This window comes from Balaenoptera acutorostrata, chromosome 2 (assembly GCF_949987535.1).
Source record: "Balaenoptera acutorostrata chromosome 2, mBalAcu1.1, whole genome shotgun sequence".
Taxonomy (NCBI): Eukaryota; Metazoa; Chordata; class Mammalia; order Artiodactyla; family Balaenopteridae; genus Balaenoptera; species Balaenoptera acutorostrata.
This window is the reverse complement of record NC_080065.1, coordinates 96207948-96229411: the sequence shown is the minus strand read 5'-3', so window position 1 is coordinate 96229411 and position 21464 is coordinate 96207948. Positions and strand designations below refer to the sequence as shown.

General features: G+C 40.0%; 1 protein-coding gene across 2 annotated transcripts in view; it reads right to left on the bottom strand.

Moving 5' to 3' along the window:
- Positions 1 to 21464, bottom strand: part of EPB41L4A (erythrocyte membrane protein band 4.1 like 4A) — a 266854-nt gene that overhangs the window by 89492 nt on the left and 155898 nt on the right. For both annotated transcript variants that reach the window (XM_007192109.2, XM_007192108.2), the window contains exons 6-10: positions 15442 to 15539; positions 14157 to 14277; positions 11674 to 11761; positions 9315 to 9403; positions 8696 to 8759 (exon numbers count right to left, since the gene is read on the bottom strand). In XM_007192109.2, coding sequence (XP_007192171.2) covers positions 8696 to 8759; positions 9315 to 9403; positions 11674 to 11761; positions 14157 to 14277; positions 15442 to 15539 — 460 coding nt within the window. The remainder of the gene's footprint in view (positions 1 to 8695; positions 8760 to 9314; positions 9404 to 11673; positions 11762 to 14156; positions 14278 to 15441; positions 15540 to 21464) is intronic.

The window sequence follows — 21464 nt, the reverse complement described above, 5'->3', positions numbered from 1 at the left end:
TCCTTATCAAGTTACCAATGGCATTTTTTACGGAACTAGAACAAAAAATCTTAAAATTTTTATGGAGACACAAAAGACCCCAAATAGCCAAAGCAGTCTTGAGGGAAAAAAACGGAGCTGGAGGAATCAGACTCCCTCACTTCAGACTATACTACAAAGCTACAGTAATCAAGACAATATGGTACTGGCACAAAAACAGAAACATAGATCAATGGAACAGGATAGAAAGCCCAGAGATAAACCCACACATCTATGGTCAACTAATCTATGACAAAGGAGGCAAGGATATACAATGGAGAAAAGACAGTCTCTTCAATAAGTGGTGCTGGGGAAACTGGACAGCTACATGTAAAAGAATGAAATTAGAACACTCCCTATCACCATACACAAAAATAAACTCAAAATGGATTAGAGACCTAAATGTAAGACCAGACACCATAAAACTGTTAGAGGAAAACATAGGAAGAACACTCTTTGACATAAATCACAGCAAGATCTTTTTTGATCCACCTCCTAGAGTAATGGAAATAAAAACAAAAATAAACAAATGGGACCTAATGAAACTTCAAAGCTTTTGCACAGCAAAGGAAACCATAAACAAGACAAAAAGACAACCCTCCGAATGGGAGAAAATATTTTCAAATGAATCATCGGACAAAGGATTAATCTTCAAAATATATAAACAGCTCATGCAGCTCAATATTAAAGAAGCAAACAACCCAATCCAAAAATGGGCAGAAGACCTAAATAGACATTTCTCCAAAGAAGATATACAGATGGCCAAGAAGCACATGAAAAGCTGCTCAACATGACTAATTATTAGAGAAATGCAAATCAAAACTACAATGAGGTATCACCTCACACCAGTTGGAATGGGCACCATCAGAAAATCTACAAACAACAAATGCTGGAGAGGGTGTGGAGAAAAGGGAACCCTCTTGCACTGTTGGTGGGAATGTAAATTGATACAGCCCCTATGGAGAACAGTATGGAGGTTCCTTAAAGAACTAAAAATAGAACTACCATATGACCCAGCAATCCCACTACTGGGCATATACCCAGAGAAAACCATAATTCAAAATGACACATGCACCCCAATGTTCATTGCAGCACTATTTACAATAGCCAGGTCATGGAAGCAACCTAAATGCCCATCAACAGACGAATGGATAAAGAAGTTGTGGTACCTATATACAATGGAATATTACTCAGCCATAAAAAGGAACGAAATTGGGTCATTTGTAGAGACGTGGGTGGATCTAGAGACTGTCATACAGAGTGAAGTAAGTCAGAAAGAGAAAAACAAATATCGTATATTAGCACATATACATGAAACCTAGAAAAATGGTACAGATGAACCGGTCTGCAGGGCAGAAATAGAGACACAGATGTAGAGAACAAACGTATGGACACTAAGGGGGGAAAGTGGTGGGGGAGGGGTGGTGGTGTGATGAATTGGGAGATTGGGATTGACATATATACACTAATATGTATTAAATGGATAACTAATGAGAACCCGCTGTATAAAAAAATAAATAAAATAAAATTCAAAAATTAAAAAAAAGGAGTATTCTACCAACATAAATTAAGTTGATAACTGTACTGTGGTCTATGGTCACATTAGAGAACATCTCTATTCTTAGGAAACACACACTGAAGTATTTAGAGACACATGACATGTGAAACTTACTGTTAAATTGTTCAGAAGGAAGTGTGTGTGTGTGTAGAGAGGTAAGTAAAAAAGGAAATGGAGTAAAATGTTAACAAGTGAATGTGAGTAAAATGAGGGAAACTTGTTGTTTGTAATATTTTAATCTTTGCAACTTTTGGTAAATTTGGAATTATTTTCAAATAAAAAAAAATTTTGTTTAATCTGTAGTTCTATTAAAAACATGAAAGGAACCCCTAGCTTACATAAGCAAAACCTCTTGGGCTTGTTGACAAACAGTGACAACTCCTGGCCACCATTACTTCCTCTTCTTGATGCAGGCTGAGAGTTCGGCCAAGTGGATCTAATTACTCGTGGCCAGAGCTGCCAGAAACCTTTTGGTTCTACATCCTGTCACGCTGGGTAGGTTTGGCTGAGGTTAGTTCCATGATGCATCTCACGTAAATGTAATCACAGCATTATTTTTTTCCACTTATTCAACAAATGTGCTTAGTACATGCCAACTTCCAGGCCTACTCTGGGGACTGCATTCTTTCCCTGTTAATGAAACCAAGAAATTCAGGTATGATCCTGAATTTCTCCTTATTTTGCACAAAAAAATTCAATCTGCTACCAATCAGAAGCAATTTTACCTCCTAAGTGCCCCTCAAATCTGTCCACTTGCCTCCTTCCTTGTGGTGACTACCCCCTCGTCATCTCCCCTTGATCGGTCTGCAGTCTCCTAACTTGTCTGTCTCTGTTCTCACCTCCAGGTTCACCCTGCAGCCAGAGTACTCTTTCTGAAAGGTAAATCTGATCACAGTGGGTGAGGCCCTAGGCTTGATGCATCACCCAGTCCCCCCAGCAGTCCTCCCGTCCATCAGTCAGCGTCAAGACCCAGCACACGCACACAGATCAGGGAAGTCCTCTCCCAAGAAAGGGAGGACTGCACTAGTGCACTGGGACCATCTCACTTCCCTCAGGCCTTCTACCCTCATCACGAGGGTGGACAGCAGACGTGGAAAACCAACCCTCACTCCCTTTCGAATTTCATAGCCTCTTCACCTTCATCTGCCTTGAACCCACTGGACCCGGTCTCACTATGTCCCCTATATCTGTTTACGTCAGTCACCCCCAAATAATGCTCAGCATATCCCCTTGTCTGTCCCACTCCTACCCACATCCTGAAACACTTCCTTTGTGCCCTCTGGAATTCATAGCCTACCAACAGCAAAATCCCCCAGCTCCAATCTGTTCTCTTAAACAGAGAGGGTGCTGCCTTCACCCTCTTGAGCCAGTCAACCCAGGCTCTCCCCTGAGGACAGTGTGCACCGCGGTGCTGATGTGGTGTTGTGCCTTCTGCCCCGACTCTTCTCATATCACTGGGCCTGCAGGTGGGGGAGGATCCTCCTTGCTCCCCATTGCCACTTTCAGACCATCCTCTCTCCCTCCCCATAGGACTCCCAGGTTTCAATCTCATCAGATAATACATTATCACCTGTGATCTCTATGGTGGCTGTCGCCCTTAAGTCATCTCCCTCACAGGCTGATGCTACTACAGTCTCTGTCACTCTCTCCAATACTACTCTTGCATTAACTACTGGAAATTTTAATATATAAAAAAAAGATCCCTCCCACTCCCAGACATCTCAGTTCCCTGAACTTCTCTTCTCCAACAAGGTTGTCTTGCCCCCTCTCTCCATCCTTCACCCCCATGCTCCTAACTCCAGAGGAGGGTTTCTCAGCTTCAGCACTACTGACACTTGTTGGGGGAGGAGGGCCTTCCTGTACCAACACCCAGCACTCTGAGAAAAGTTTAGCGGCACAGCCAAACTCTACCCTCTAGAAGCCAGCACCATCCCTGCCCAACCCAGCGCTGTGACAACCAACAATATCTCTAGATGTTGCCAAACATCCCCAGGGCTGGGGAGCAGGGGATGAGAGGCCATTGCCCCCAGGAGTACCACTGCCCTAGGACTTTCCCTTTACAATAACTGAAGCTCCTCCCTAATCTCAATGCCTAGCACCCAACTTTCTGATCACCACCTCCCTCTCCAGCTAACTCCCTCCAATACTCTACCCGCAACAATCTTTCAACTAAACCAGGACCCCCACCCACAGACTCGACCACTCTTTCACTGTCCTCAGTCACCTCCTTATCCAGTTTCAACTCCACGGCAAATCACTATAATCACTCGCCTGCCCCACTGGGTTCCCTTGCCCTTCTCTTTCTTTGTATTGCTTTCTTAACAAAACCAACTCCCCACTTGCTCCATGCCTGCCCCAGTGCCACTGAATGTGGCTGGGGAAAAGCACACCATGAGTGGGCTCACTTGAAATTATGACACTTCACACTATGAAACTATCATAGGACATCATCAAACGACATGTCCCATGTCCATTTTCTCTCCCAAATTACTATTTAATAGCTTCCTCTTCCTTCAGACCCCAACACATCCTCCCCAACCTCAGTCTCAACTGCAGACCATGCTACCTAGTTCCCTCAAAATAAAAAGCAGAATGGTCATAGGAGAACAACCACCTTCCCCAATCTACAGTCCCACACTCCTTCTTCCTGCCTGCAAACCAGAGATGAACTGCCCTGGCTGCTCTCGAAAACCATGTATATGCCTCCATTTGTACAACAGCTGGCATCTCCTATCCTCTACTCAGCAAATATCATTCCAGCATTTCTCTCTCCTACATCAAGTTTTCACCATGTATTGGATCATTCTCATCAGGGTATGAATGTGCTATTATTTCTTCCAACTTACAAAACAAAACAACACAACACACACCTCCTCTTGCCCCACTTCCCCCGCCAGGTATCTCCCTATTTGTTCCTCTTTGTGTCAAAACTCCTCAGAAGAGCTGTCCACACTCACCATCTCCAATTCCACTCCTCCTATTACCTCTTTTATTTTTCTTAACATGCATGAATTTAGGTGTCCATTCTCCTATGAATGAACGTCTCTGTTTTTTATTTATTCCTTTTTTACTTTCACGTAAGTGTTGCAAGGAATATCCATGTCCCTTGTGATTCTCTAGGGTACAAAGAGCTAAGAGTGGAGTTGCTAAAACTCACTCTTCAATCCTCTGAAACTGGTCTTATCAATGACCTTCTACAATCCTAAGGTTGATTCTCAGTCCTTATCTAATTTGACATGTCAGCATCATTTGAACCTTGCTTAATACATGAATTTCACTTGGCAAAGGTGAGGACAATTTAGGATTCCTTCTACCTCCCTGATTGTTCCTTCTCAACCTCCCTTTCTGGTTCTTCCTCTTCTCTTCTCATCTACACTCATTCTCCTAGTGACCTCATACAGCATCATAGCTTTGAATCCAGGGATATGTCAATGATTCTCAAATTTGAATATTCTGCAAAGACTTTGGTCCTGAACTCCAGACTCACAGAGCCCACTTATTCAATGTCCCCACTCAGAAGTCTAACAGACACCTCAGACTCATCATGTTAAAAATGGGGCTCCTGGGATTTCCCTGGTGGTGCAGTGGTTAAGAATCCACCTGCCAATGCAGGGGACACATCCAGGGTTCAAGCCCTAGTCTGGGAAGATCCCACATGCCGCGGAGCAACTAAGCCCGTGTGCCACAACTACTGAGCTCACGTGCCACAACTACTGAAGCCCGCATGCCTAGAGCCTGTGCTCCGCAACAAGAGAAGCCACCGCAATGAGAAGCCCGCGCACCGCAACAAAGAGTAGCCCCTGCTCACCGCCACTAGAGAAAGCCTGCATGCAGCAACAAAGACCCAACGCAGCCAAAAATATAAATAAATAAATAAATTTATAAAAGAAAGAAAAAAAGAAAATATTGGTGGGGATATTGAAAAGAAAAAAGATGAGATTGTTATTTATGGATGCAAAGCAATATACAAACAGATGTTAGACATTATTACTATCTACAAGATATGTCAATGTGTTTTGTTGGACATGGTAAATATTAAAAAGTGGAATTGGACAGTGTTAGTGGCATAGTGTGGCACCAGGAAAATCTTTTATCTGTAGGACACTGCTGTTCTTTTGGGAACTGAATCTCTGAATTTGGCCCTAACAGCTCCTAACATACAGAGTTAAGTCCCTCTGACTGGACCAGCCGACTGGAAAACCAGTAGAATAAGGATTTCCATCCTTTATCAAGCTGACTGATTATTGTTCCAGGTAATGGGTTTCAGGGGACTTTTTTATTTAATCTATGATTACAGTTAGGTCTCCATAATAATCAACTTAATTCTACCATTATGTAAATCACCACCTCACAAAGATACCCTGGTGGAGAAAGAAGAAAGTGTCTGCAAAGCCGGAATTCTCAGAAAATGGAGTGCTTTGGTTAAATTAATGTGCTATTTAATAAAATAAACTTTAAAATTCCTTTGATTCAAGCCTGAGTTATATGTGACCTGTTTTGGCACCTTACTAGAGACCACTGCCACTAAGCTTAACGACCCAGGAGCACGCAGTGCCTCAGGCTGCACACAAACAAACATCCGTGCCTTCTCAGAGATGCTACAGCAAAGGGACTGAGCTGTGTGTGTAGGAAACCAGGCCACCCTGTGGAGACTGACATTTTTTAAAAAAAATCACATGCTGACATCAATTTTGTTGTTGTTTTCCCTTAATAATGAAGAAATGTAAGAAGCTGAAAGTTCCAGTTAACTGCAACTTTACCAAATATTTATCCCAAGGTAGTAGAAGACATTTTAAGGCACTGTAATAATAATGTACAAGGAGTTCACCAAAGGGTCTCATTCACAAAAATAACTTAGGTCTAAATGGAAAAATGACTTTGAATAATAGTAATGCTTCCATGAAAAGTCTTTTTTTTTTTCTTTTTTATATTTTTATTGGGGTATAACTGACATATAATCTTATATTAGTTTCAGGTATACAACATAACGATTTGATATTTGTATACAATGCAAAATGGTCACCACAGTAAGTCAACCTCTGTCACCTTACATAGTTACAGAAAAGTTTTCTTTCTTGTGATGAGAACTTTTTAAGATCTACTCTCTTAGCAACTTTCAAATATATGCAATTTATTTTATCACTGAAAGTTTGTACCTTTTGACACCCTTTATCCATTTTTACCAACCCCCCAACAAATAATGAATTCTTTGAGAGGAGAATCTAATGTAATATGTACAAGTTTTACAGTGGCAATGATAACATTATTATTATTATTTTCTTTTGGAGTACAGGAGTTGGAATTTGGCTACTGATTGATTTAATTTTAAGTTAAAAATAATTTTAGACTTAAAAATAATTTAAGTCTAAATAATTTTAGACTTAAATATTTTTAGACTTAAACTAATTTTAGTCTAAAAATAATTTTAGACTTATTCAGAATTCCTGAATACCTTTTTGTTTTGTTGATAGTTTCCCTTGCTGTGCCAAAACTTTTTAGATTGATGTAACCCCTTTGTTTATTTTGTTTTCATGAAAAGCCTTATCATTTTATTATCACTTTCTTTTTTGTTTTTGGCTGTGCAGCTTGTGGGATCTTAATCCTAGTTCCCTGATCAGGGATTGAACCCAGGCCCTCAGCAGTGAGAGAGCGGAGTCCTAACCACTAGACTGCCAGGGAATTCCCATTATCACATTCTTATTAAAAACTTGAAATGTTATTTCCAAGTATTAAACAGACCTTACTCCTTGCATTATCAAGTCACGTGAAACCAGCAGCAGGATAGGAAGAAAACTGTGTAACACTACTATCTAATGAGCTATTCTATAATACTTTTGGATAATTTTAATTCAATCTTTTATCAGCACATCTTTTAAGGTTGAAGAAAACTGGACTTTCTTCAGACTAGACTGTTGAGAACTACTATAAGCTTTTTAGACTATTTGTTCCTTTAAAAACCAGGAATTTCCCCTCCTTACAAGTTAAAACTCAAGTCAAAAATCCAATTTTAGTTTCATCCATAATTGGCAGCATATCACACAGTTCTGGGAGGGATCACTGTATTTTTTCTAGAAGAAGAACCAATAGTAGTAACAGGTTTTCTGATCTGGCAGCCCACCATCCCAGTACATCAATTCACTTATCAGGCCACAGGTATTTACCGAGCACCTGCTACATGTGGGACACTAAGCCAGATACCAGGTTCCAACTGTGGTTGCAGCCACTTTGCTTCCTATATCCCAGCTTGTGGCTGCGTCAGCAGATTTTGTTTACTTCTTTTTACAAGTATCTTATTAGAAAGTCAATTCAACACTATTCACTTAAGTTTTTTTTTCAGCATAAAGTTAGCATCAAAGAGACAGAAGGATGAATTCTCCTACATCATATTTTCACCCGCGTATCCCATAAACATGAATTATAGGAATAGCACTTCAAGGGAGCATTATTTTCACAGGGAGATTATTAAAAGGAAGCTTTCACATCCTGTCTTCTTTTGCCCAGTTTCCTAAAAGCTACCTGTCAATGCACGAGAGCACCCTGAGGCTCTGACAAACACTGTACCCACTACCCAAACAGTCCTGGAGGTCACTGCCAACCTGCAGAGTGACCGTCAGCATTTCTGCACGCTTGGCTTACGCTGTCCCTTGAAAGCATCCAGAATTTCCCATCTGGTTTATCTACCACGCTCAACTAGGGAAACAGAAGTGTGACTCCCTACAGGTTGTTGTTCAATTGACTTCGGGACAAAATTAGGACACGTTTTATCCTGCATGCAGGCTGCACCCTTCTGATTACATGAATCTTACCTTCATAGACCATACTGAAGATCGAATTACACTAATAATGATAATCACATCCTATTCTCTCCTGTGCCCTAGAAAGGTTATTTTTTTTCCTTTGCTAAAACTGAAGTGACATTTCTCCATTACCAACTCATTCATTTCTACTCATTTCCCCTTCCCTTCCTTGACAAGTTGTTCACATGAGTCAATTAACCTCCTTCCATGTGGCTGCAGCTGAAGAAAACATGGCGGTTTCACTTCACCGTGTCTTCTAAGTTATCAATGAGTAGACAAGACTTCCCGTCTCAGGGAAGCTAAGCACTAAACACAAACTTACATCTTTTCCCAGTACTCTGAGTTCAAACTGTGTCTCCTTGAAGTGAACCTTTGTAATCCGAGGCCTGAAAAGCAAAACAGATAGTGGGAAGTATTCAGTAGAAAAAGACTGGTTTATAGACTGCTACTGTAATTGTAGAGAGTTCCCTGTACATCCTTTATTCTGGACACCTGCTTGAATAAAACTCCATTCTCACTCTCCTGGGCTTCTCCAGTAAATGCAGACAAGCTTGGAGTCCCCAGGCCCTGGTGGTGCTGCCTTCCCAGACATAGTGAGTGCTATGGGCTCCCCTATCTCTCTCAGATCCCTCCCCATTTAGAGTTAGAACTCAGAGGAGTCCTGGGCCCACAGCCTACCCTGGAATGGGTAGGAAATCCTACTACACACAGCTTCCATGGACAAGAGAGTCCAGAATCAAAATACCTAAAATTTACAGAGAAAAGACACACTGATATGCATTGGAAGAAAACTTATACCTAATTTCACTCATTTACTTGTCAACCACTGGAAATGTACCTGTTTGCCTTTCCCCAACGCTTTCAATGACATACAAGTCCCATAAGCCAAATACATACAGTGTACAACTTTAATACCAACTCTGCCCTCAAGTTAAACTTACCAGAAATACTTCCCCACTTGTTTTTTATTCTTGTAGACAACAACACCAACCGGAGTTAATCCTAAGAAATACTCAGATTTGTTTTCTCCCTACAAAAACAAACATATGTTTATAACCATAAACTTGTTCATGTAAAAACTCTTTCTCAAACTGTAACTAGCCATACACACATAATCTGTTGCATAAATACTAGATCTGGTTTTTGAACGACATCAGCTTAGAAAGCTAGCTAAGCTATCATGGTAGCTAATGTGCTGCTCATTTTTTTCAAAGATTTTAAGAAAATTTTTCTTAGTGCTTTCTAACTGGTCACCTCAGTTCATTTACAGAACCTGGACTACCTACCAATCCAGCCACTGACTGATTCACCCCGTGTTGCTTCTACAGTGGTGTTCAACCCTGGTTGCACATTAACTGGAATCCCTCATGCAGCTTAAAATGCTGATGCCTGGGTACCATCAAAACCGGTTAAATGAGAATCTGTAATGAAGGGGCCCAGGTATCAAAAACACATAAATGCTCCAGGTGATTCTCCTGTGCAGCCAAGAACTGACAACCACTGGCTGCTCTCAAGGGCCCCTTCCAAGGACTCGTCTTGATCTTACTCTCTGATCAGGACAATCATGAGTCCTGGTTCACCACCACCCTCCCCAGAAACCTCAGGCAGCCACCTGCAGACATACACATGGATTTTCTGAGGTCTCCAGCATGCTGCTTCCTATTTCCATTTGTGACTTTAAGACTGCTCAAAAATTTTAAACTATGATCTTTTCTGGTAGGTAAAGACTGGAAACCCTTCATTTCCGGGCAATAACAAATCCCAATTAAGAAAATGGGATTCTGAAATGAAAAGGTCACAAACAGAGTGGATACCAAGAACACACAGAGAATTGTGTTTGTATCCATCTTTTTTCTACCCTAAGGTCAAATAACAGCCTGCAAAGTCAAATTCCCAAGGAACATAAGATAACTAACATATTTTCAAAAAATATCAGCTGTTGCCCACTTTCAGTTCTAAAAATTCGATTTTAAAGGAATGTATGGAAGATTCTAACGAATTCAGTTCATTTGCCATAAATTTCCACCTCCCACAAAAAAAATATTTTTGAATTAGAATAAACATTATACAAATGCAGAGGCATTTTGCAGAAGACTCTCTCTTTATACATTTCCCATAAAATATATTTTTTAAAAAACTGAAAACCTAACAAGATTAATGTGGCTAGAAGAAAAAAAAAAAAATTACTCCACAAAGTTTTAGAAGTATTTTTAAAGGACAGTACTATGGAGCATTTAATGGTTTAATGAGATTAGACTGTAATTTATCAGGGAACTACTACTTCTCCCAAATATGTAACTTTTACTGCCATATTAACAGTATAACCAGGGATGCTTCTAATTCTTTACAAATAATATGAGATGATTTGTTTTAGGAAACTCTGATGAGCAAAAGACATATTACAAAATGAATACGTCAATGAGCTGTTTGCATTACAGTAAGTCTTATCAGGGTTTCTTAAAAATTGAGTTCCAAAACAACCCAACTGAGCTCCATAATCCAAATGACAAACATTCAATCTACGTATAATCTTTAGCAATTCACTTCGTGTAAAGAATAAGACACCTGGTCCATTTTCTCAAATAATCAAATTTGTCTATTGGTAACTGAACTCTCATAAAATCAAAGACAATGACATTACAATCTCACTGGTGTAGAATAACCAATTGGTAACCTTAGAGTAGTGGCTCAAAGTTGAAGACCTGGATCCTGAACACTCAGTACAGATTCAGTGTAAGTGCCCACTGATCATATTCCACAAGTTTTCATCAGCCACTGAAGAAAAACTGCAAAAATTCTCCTATTTATGCAGTGGCAATAACTACAGTAGGCAGTAACCCTAATATTGACAGAACCTGCATATCCAACATAGAACTACCAACAGTTACACATATACTGTTGCCTCAAGTCTACTTTACCAGGCAGGTGATTTTATGACTGTTTTTCAGCCATGAAATCTATTTTTTGGAAAATCCTCCTGTTTTCTGTCCAATATAATCAATTACAGACCAATTTAAAACTGTTTTGATGTTTAGCTAAGCCCTCTGGAGCTGTTATCCAGGTTGTGTTTTCAAGCCCTGTTAATTGTTTTCTACACACGTAAATATAATCACAGACTTTTATGCAAAACTCATTAGTCTTTAATCCACGCAGGAGATTCTTTGTGTTCAAAAACACAGATGAAGAAGTATTATCTGCTCGTTAAACAACAGGACTGCTGCTTTCCTTTGGGAGTTCCAGTGACTTTTTAAGAAAATGTCATCAGCCTAAAATACTTTGTGTTAATTAAATGTTACTCACATAGACAGGATGGAGGTCAACACCGTACATCTCCAGGGATTTAGCAGTCCTCAAGTAATTCAGCTCTGCTTCAGAAGGGGCCTGACCCCTACGCCCAGCATAAAAACAAAGAGCCTTACTTTACTGATAGCTACTGCGCTCACAGGGAAGAGAAGCCACTTTCACTATATTCACTGGAAAAATAAATAATCCTTTGTGCTAATGCAAACATAAGCCTTTGTATTTCAAGAAGACTCTTGCCTTCGTGGTGACAAAATTAATACTCCGAGGTGATACTTGTAAGTTAATTTCATTTACCAAATCTAGTTTTGCTCATTATAGCTGATCCCAGTAGCCCCACATATATTACAAAGTCTCTGTTTCAGAAACCCCCAAAGAGATTACTGAGCATATAAGCACTCAGATTAAAAAGCATACACTTTACAGACAGTTAAACGTCTCTGTGTACCGGCAAGCTCTCCACCGGGAGGCAAACGAAGGAGAGCAGTGTTGGAGGGAAGAAGAGAATGGGCCCTCACCACCCAACCGGGGCTCGTCAGTATCTCCTGAGCACATGTGTAGTTCTTTAGAAACTGTAAAAGTACTTGTCACTTTCTTAATACAAAGTATAAAAATCTTCCCCAAAATCTCCATTGGTGACAATATACAGAAAACAGCATTCATCCCTAAAGAGGGTAAGCATCTGCCAGGAATCCCCAGAAATCCTGCTTCGATGCAATCCCATGTTTCAGCCATGGTACCCTGGAAAGTCCAGCAACATAATACTTTTGAAATCTATAAAGAAGAATGTTTACCACAAATTAGACACAAGAAAGCTACCAAACCTTGATCAAGCTTTAGTCTCTTAGAAATAGCAGTCACGCTGTCAACACCATGCCATAAAACAGATAAGGCCCTTTATCAAAACTCCCTGATAATTTCAAAACATAAGTGTACTTGGAAACTCCTAGCAGAATCAGTATTCTCAGAATGTGCCAAACACGGTGCCCTTCATAATGTTATAACAGGCACTCTCTTAGCACCCACTTCAGTGAAACCTTAAAACGAAGGACTCTAGAACCAGGCTGGAGAGCATTCTGGGGCATGTTAATACAAGGTGGAGAGCCTGGTTTCTCTGATTGCAATTCAGCAACTGACTTCTGGTGCTACTCACTGAAACAGATCCTTTAGGCAAACATTTTTTGTTGACCAGATTAATTCTACATTTTTTTCACCTGAACTATAATACATCTGAAAGAAACCAAGCAAATTCAAAGGGGAATGTTACATAAGAGGCAATAAAGCAAAAATCAGTATAGAGGATTTAACCAAAATAACTATAATTAAATTATAACTTCAATGCTGCAGGCCATTAATTGAAAATCCTACTAGTGGAGTGTGTTTATTTCTCAGAAGCGCATGTGGTGTTAACATAATACCCCTTGAGGCTCCACACTGGCATCATGATCTCCAGATTCATCGCTAGAGACTGAATAGGGCTTTGCTTGTAACTGTGAAGAACTTACATACTTAAGACAGAGCAAATCCAGAATACATTAAGGCTTTTGTGGTAATAACATATATTTATAGTTTAAAAAAAATAAATTTCACAAGGTACTGGTGACTGAAAAAAATAGAAGATTGCAAAATACAGTATGTACAGAATGATTTCATTGTAAAAATCATACATACATAAATCTATATAAAATAAATTTTCTCTATGGGAAATCATGCATAGAGAGAGGTCTGAAAGGCCATTAACTAAAAATATGTTGACTTTAGGTACTGGGATTTACTCTCTCTTTTACACTTTTTTTTTCCTTTATACTTTTTAAACTGTTTGGGTTTCCTATGTGCATTTTAGTGTTATAAGCAGTAAAAAAAAAAAAAAAAAAACTTTAAAAAGAAAAAATGTTCAAGGCACAGATGAAGAATTTGTTAAGAAACTTTTCTTAAGCCTGTCAATAGCATAAAATGATGGTTGATGGGCGATGCGATGTAAAGTGGGATTCTTTTTCTTCCAGCTTTATTGAGATATAATTGACATATAACAGTATATAAGTTAAAGGTGTACAACATGTTGATTTGATACATTTATATACTGCAAAATGATCACCACTATAGCATAGCTAACACCTCCATCTCGTTACACAATGACCATTTCTTTTTTGTTGTGATAACATTTGAGATCTACTCTCTTAGCAACTTTCAAGTGTATGGATAGACCTTGAGGGCATAATGCTAAGTGAAGTAAGACAGATAAAGACAAATTCTTGTATAACACCACCTGTATGTGGAATCTAAAAAAGCCAACCTCACAAAAACAGAGACTAGAATGGTGGTTACCAGGGCCTGGGGTGGGTAGGGATGGGGCGGGGCGGGGCGGTGCGGTGCGGGAAATGGAGAGATGTTGGTCAAAGAATACAAACTTCTAGTTTCAAGATGAAGTTCTGGGGGCCTAATGTACAACATGTGGATTATTGTTAATAAAATGTGATTCTTACATTAGAGTTTTATGAATCCTTTCTATAGCTTCTTCAAGTTCTTCCTTCTGATCAGGAACAAACCGGTACTCTGACACATACCCCGCAGTATGCTTATACGGATCATAATCTCCAAGTTCCGCTAAAAAAGAAAGAAACTGTAATTTTTTTCCATTTTAGGAAAATATTCCTAAAAATACAGGAATAAAAGTATTCTTCTCATGCTTAAACATTTTCTTCAAATGCTTTATTAATAAATTTATATAAGATAATAACTAATTTTAGTTTCAAACAACTCTGATGAGAATATATGGATAGTATAAACAAAATCTTACCTTAAAAAGATAAAATTTTTGCTTTCGGCAAGACTATGATTATCATTTTCATTTAAGTTATTCTTACCAGTTTATATGAAGTAAAATGTTGTAAACAGAATTTAAAGTACATATAATGGAAATGCTTGAGGTGAAAAACAACCATATCCTCTCTCAGGCTATGACACAAAGAGATAAATCATGTGGTTCAAAACGTATTTGCCCCACATAATGGTCATGGAAATATAATACAATGCTACACATAACCCCATTACAGTTTACACAAAGAAACTAAATGAAACCAGAGAGCTCACTATGTTATGCTTATAAAAATTCTCCCTACATTAATCCACCTTCCAAACCCAACCAGTTCCCCAGTGCATTTACGCAACATTTTTCTGGTCTGCAAGAATCACACAGGCAAGGAACATGCTGTCTTATCCCACCCATACCCTCCTTGATTCTTAGAAGGGGCTCAGTAAATATAAGTGGAAACAGCCTCAGCTTCAGTCTCCAAAACGACAGTGCAACCTGGAGCTGCCCCCATGGCCGCCATATTGATGGCAAGAGCTGATGGACAATGGTTGCGGACTGTGGGCCACGCTCTAAACTGGCCATGGCACCTGCCCACGTGGGGTCATCACAACAGCCGCTTGGAAGCAGTGGGATCTCTGAGGCAGAGCGGCTCAGAGGGATCAATCAACTCCGGTGGAATGTAGACTAGAACAAATTTTCAGACCTTCCACTGAATCAAGAATCAGTGCTATTCCTGTGACTAAAACTCCATGCAACTTACTACAAGGGATATGTAACCGGCTTCACTTTTACCCCTTCTGAAGGCACACTGATTAAAACCTGAATTCTGACTAAATTCAATTTCTTTTTAGCAAAATGTCATTTGCTAACAAGAACTTTATAAACTTGCTTAAAAAGAAAAATTCAAACATTCTTCTCAAAGAGCTCTGAAGCAAATTTGCTTAAGTGGAACCTACACTGGATGGCATACGCTCCCAGCTGAGCAGCAGTGTTGATGGGGCAGGGCAGCCGGCCCTGAAGGACATCTTGCTTCACCTGCAAGAAAAACTGATATCTAAAAGAGAAATGGAAAAGAGGGATTAATGATATCTTCCACTACCCTGACCTGTAGTTTCAGACCCTGAAACACATCACCTTTAATGAAAATAAAGCCACTTTCTGCTCTTTTGTGAGGGGGCCGTTGCGTGAAGAGGGACTATTGACACACACTGCAGAGGCAATCAGGGTAGTAGCTAAAGAGTGCAGGCTCTCAAGTTAAACCAGCTGGACTGCATCCCAGCTCCAGGACTCACGAGCTCTTGGCCTTGGGCAGCTGCTTCACATAACAGCCAGGCTCTTCAAGGGTAAAAGTGAGATCATGAAGTATCTACACCTCATCAGGTTGACATGGAGGTTTCATACAAGCCAGTCTCACCATTCTCATCACTGCCACTGCCACTAACACTACAACATGTTCTCACTGGGATGAACAAATTACAAGGACCCAGCCAATATGCTACGCGTTATCAGGGTCTAAAATCATGGATACAGGACAGAAAGGTCATTATAATGTAATTCCATCAATCCTCCCACTTATTAAGATGCTGCCCATTATCTGCGGCTTTGCTCATTCCATCTGCTAAAAGAAAACCTTGTATAATAATAGTGCTACCGGGCTTCCCTGGTGGCGCAGTGGTTAAGAATCTGCCTGCCAATGCAGGGGACATGGGTTCGAGTCCTGGTCCGGGAGGATCCCACCTGCCGTGGAGCAAGTAAGCCTGTGAGCCACAACTATTGAGCCCGTGAGCCACAACTACTGAGCCTGTGAGCCACAACTACTGAGCCTGCATGCCACAACTACTGAAGCCTGCGTGCTACAACTACTGAAGCCCGTGCACCTAGAGCCCATGCTCCGCAACAAGAGAAGCCACCGCGATGAGAAGCCCGTGCACCACAACAAAGAGTAGCCTCCACTCACCACTACTAGAGAAAGCCCACGCGCAGCAACGGAGACCCAACATAGCGGCCATAAATAAATAAATGCATGAATGAATGAATGAATGAATAACTAACTAAATAAATAAATAATAGTGCTATCCACTGTTCTAAACATTGTAAATATAGTAACTCATTCCAAGTATTTTACAGACAATAACTTATTTAAGACTTTAAAATGAGGTTAGTACTATTATTATCTCCATTTTGCAGATGAAGAAGCTAACAGACACAAAGAGATGAAAAAATTTGTCCACGATCTCGCAACTAGTTAAGTAGCATAGCTAGAACTGGAACCCAGGCAATGTGACCCTAGCACTCTCTTAGTCAGGATGTTATGCAACCTTAGCTAGCTTTCCCCCTACCCCTCCCATTCAGCCTTTCTGCCAGTGGGTGAAAGAGGCCAGAAGTTTATGAACCAATACAATGAACCATCCATGCCATCCTCAGCCACCATCACTTATTCTCTCTCTCTCTCTCTCACACACACACACACACTCACACACACACACCAGGCTGTCTTCTGTGATTTCTCTTTCTTTGCAAGGTGACGCCTGCTGTCATTGGGAATGGCAGGAAAAAAGCATAGGAAATTAATTATAAAAATCAACCGTGGTAAGTTTTTCTTCACCCAAGGCTCACAACCAAAGTTCTTAGTGAATTTTAGATGCTACTCTGATTATTTCTAGAAGACTGATAATCAACTTTGTACCCACAGGCTTAAGTGAAAATCTGCCTAACACCCTGTGTTTCTCCACTACTCATTTAGTAAATGTCACCACGGTTCTCCAGACACATAAGCAAGGGAAACCCAGGACAATGTGTAACCCCAGGCACCCACGTTCAATCACTAAACCTGTTTTTTGGAGTCTATACACTTTCCTCCTTCTCCTAGTCCAGGTCACTAACCACTGGGTTTCTAAAACCTTCACTATCCTTGCCACTAGTCATACTTATCTCCCTTGCAAATGACACTTCCAAGAGGTAACTAGGATAATGTCACTCCCTTGATTTAAAAACAAACAAAACTTAAGACACTTCCCTTTGCCTTCAGGACAAAGTTCAAGATCCCTAAGATAGCTTACAAGACTTGCTTATTTCTTGAGCCAAATCTCTTGCCATTACCAATGGCTAACCCCACTCCTTAAGTTGCGTTCACTTTCCCAGCCCTACTAACTACTTTCTGTTCCCTGAATGCTCATCTTAGATATCAAATCCACTTTGTTATAATCATCTGGGTTCCTCTTGAAGAGGAGAAAAGTAAAGTGACATTAGCAGAACTGAAATGCAAAAATATAGAGACATTTCCCCAGAATTACTACTGCTCGCTGGAAACTTGTGTTTAGCTTCACTCCCTTCCTCTATTGTTAACTTGGAATCTCTTTTCCTAAAGTGTATTTTTTTGAGTAAATGGATCACAGAGGCATATTTGTCTTGCCCCATTAAGACTTTTATAACATTTGACTGAATAGTAGAATCTTTTGCCAAATAAAGAAACTGAGGGACCTAATCCCATAAGACTTTGCTTCAGAGAGAAAGGCAAAGAGAACCAAGGAGATGATTTCTCCTTGCTTTTACAAAGACAGAGCTGAAACAGAGAAAGACAAGCCGGTACAAAGAAAAAGGAACCAGACCCCACTGGTGACTGTATTCCCAGTACCTAGGGTTTAGCACACAGTAACTGCTCAGTAAATAGCTGTTGACTTGATGATAGATATATGAATGAACAGATAGACAGATAGATGAAAATGGAAAAAAATGAACATTCTTTGTTGCCTCTGAGAAATTCATGAAGAAAAAAAAGGACATCTGTTCAAACTTCCCTGGGTAGCCTGCCTTTTAAAGATACTAGAGATCTTTAAGTCATTCCTTAAAAAAAAATAATCCACTAAAATCAAAGAAGACAAGTAAACTATTTTTAACTAATAATTTTATTAGTTTTTATCACAGCAAGCATCATATTAATTGTGTGTAAGACAAATCTATAGTACGGTAAAATTATATGCTGAACATTTTATCTTATCTCAGGGCTTGTTTTTAACTATATATAACTTATTTTGTCCATTTATGGGACCTAGACTACAATTTTTTATTTAAATTACAGATTTAGAGTTCCTGAGTCTTTCCTTCTACATCATTCTGATTAAGGCTATCACTGCATGTGTGAGCCCTTGTTTATCTCTGGTTTTAACCCAATAAATCCCAGTTTGCCTAGGACAGTTCTAGCTTAAGTCTGTTACACATTCCCCATTATTAATAACTCTCTTCATCATTCTCCCAAGTATTAGGGTTTGAACAATAAATTATATTGTAACCCTAGTTACATTGTACCCACATTGGGGAAAAAAAAAATGTTGATTTAACATGATCCTCTTAATAAGGAAGCTTTCCAGAACACACTCTGGTACAAAGCAGAGGCCGCATAAAGCAATTACTGGTTATCTTTGTATGTAAATTACCAAACTGGTGCACATGCACTGTGGCCCAAACTAGATTATGAGCCCTGGGGGAGAAGCCCTCCGTCTTGCACCCCATCCTCACTCATCACGACAGTACAACCAGTACAACACAAGAGAAGGGCCTGAAATACTGGCCTCACCATTTTGCGTTTACGTGATGTTCATAGAATAGAGCTGAATTGACACCCAGGATGTACAAGCTGCTAAGGACCATAGACAATTTAGCAAGTGTCAGAGATGAGAAGAACAGGCAAAGGAGATTTGCTTAAAGAAGAGATGCTGTTCTTTCCAGAGCCCAAACAGGAGGTTCTCCTGAGATTTCTGGGGCCCAAGACAGCCAGGAAGGCTCACAGCAACGAAGGCTGAAGTGCACCTTCCAATGACTTGAGACCCTGGTGAGGAAACTGAAAGATATGAGGACAAGTAGAAGTTTGATTTCTGGTGCCAGCAAAATGTGACACTGAGACATCTGAGAGGAGAGCACCTGCCTACAGGAAAGGCAGGACAGCTTTCTGCATCCAACAGAGAAGGATGCAGCCTGTGACAGGAGCCTAATCATTCTAGATGAAACTTAATGTGCAGGACAGAAGGAAAGGTTTAAATAATAACATAGTACTGAACACTGTGGGGGAAATAGCATGTATGACTTAAGAAAAAGAAAAGCAGGAGAGAAAACACCCACTGACTCTAAAGAGAAAATGACAAAGATTGGGAATAACATTTTTGCAGTTTAAAACTGATGATAAACATACAGGAGCAAAGAGTAGCAGTATCACCTTGTATTTATATAGTCCTTTAAAGGTCACAATGTCTTTTGCATCCATACTGAAATGTGACCCACAGCTCAACTCTGATGTGTTGAGACCCATTAACTTCACTTAGAGAAGGAGACAGGGACACCGGAAGAGACTGTGTGACTGAAGGTCACTCAGCTCATAAAGAAGCTAAAACACACTAACCTTAACAAAGGATATGGATTACCCAGTGTTATAATAATAAATAATTGACGAGCTTAATGTCAATCCCCAACAAAGTACAATAAAATACTTAAAAACAAACACCTGTTTTCAGAAGCTAAAATGTATTCATCATGAACAAGTCATTTGGAAAGAACATTATTCTCTTTTTAGAAAGAGTTAAAATGTCAGTGTCATCACACATAGGGTTGTCAGCAAAGCAACAGGCAGACTCACGCACTCAGACTCACTCACTCTCCGCCTTCGCTCTCTGGAGGACTGAAAGCATAGCTCTCTTTTGGTCACTATGGAATCTCCTTGTCCTCAGCGCACTGGACAAGAATGCTCCACATAGTTATTGAACGGAGGGTGAGTGAGTGAGTGAATTCTGTCTTTATGTCCAAATTCAAGAAATGCAGGCTAGAGGGCAGTAGTAGGATATTCTGATTAATGGATTGACTTTAACCTGGAAGACCTATTGTCAGGGCTCCAAGTTGGTCTTCTCCTCCCTAATTTTTTAGTCAGTAATTTGAAAATATAAGATAATCATTATTTCTATTTTAGCTACCCCCACCATCTGAACACTTCATTTTTGCATTATGGTAAGTACTTTGCATGTATTATCTTATATATTCCTCCCATCATCTTTTATTTATTTATTTTTGGCTGCGTTGGGTCTTCGTTGCTGCGCGCGGGCTTTCTCTAGTTGCAGCGAGCAGGGGCTACTCTTCGTTGCGGTGCGCGCGGGCTTCTCATTGCGGTGGATTCTCTTGTTGCAGAGCACGGGCTCTAGGTGCGTGGACTTCAGTAGTTGTGGCTCACGGGCTCTAGAGCGCAGGCTCAGTAGTTGTGGTACACGGGCTTAGTTGCTCCGCAGCATGTGGGATCTTCCCGGACCAGAGATCGAACCCGTGTCCCCTGCATTGGCAGGCAGATTCTTAACCACTGCACCACCTGGGAAGTCCCCCATCATCTTTTTGAAGAAATACTATAATGCCATTTTACAGATGAGAAAACTGAGACTTTAAAAGGTTATGTAGTCTTCTCAAGATAACACAACCAGTGAGTGGCAGAGCAAGGCTGCAAAACCCAGCCTGTCTGCCTCCAAAGTCTGCCTTCTTAACGAATATGTGCATTATGCTTATCGAATCTGCAGAAGATAGCTATGAATGACACATAATACATGGAAGGCTGTCATAATATTTTGAATCAGAGTTGAAAATAAGTTTAACAGATGTCATGAGGACACAAATTATTTAAAAAACTGATAAAGAGAAAAGAGGCTAGATTTATTTCGCATAAACCTAGAAAGAAAACCTAGTGCTGATGACAGAAGTTCCAGAGATCTTTTATTTCTTATTGAACTTCCACTGCTTTGTGAAGCAATAAGGTTTCCTCTCTTTAAAATGTTTAAGAAGAAAGAAGCTGGCTAACATCTCAGGAACTTTTTATAAAAATGGAGGGTAGGATATATGACCTCAGAGTCCCCCAACTTCATCTATTCAGAAAACATTTTAGAGCACATAGCAGGTACTCCAAGTTGAAGCAATTCTATTAACTTATATTTTTCATAGTCTGGAGCCTTATTTT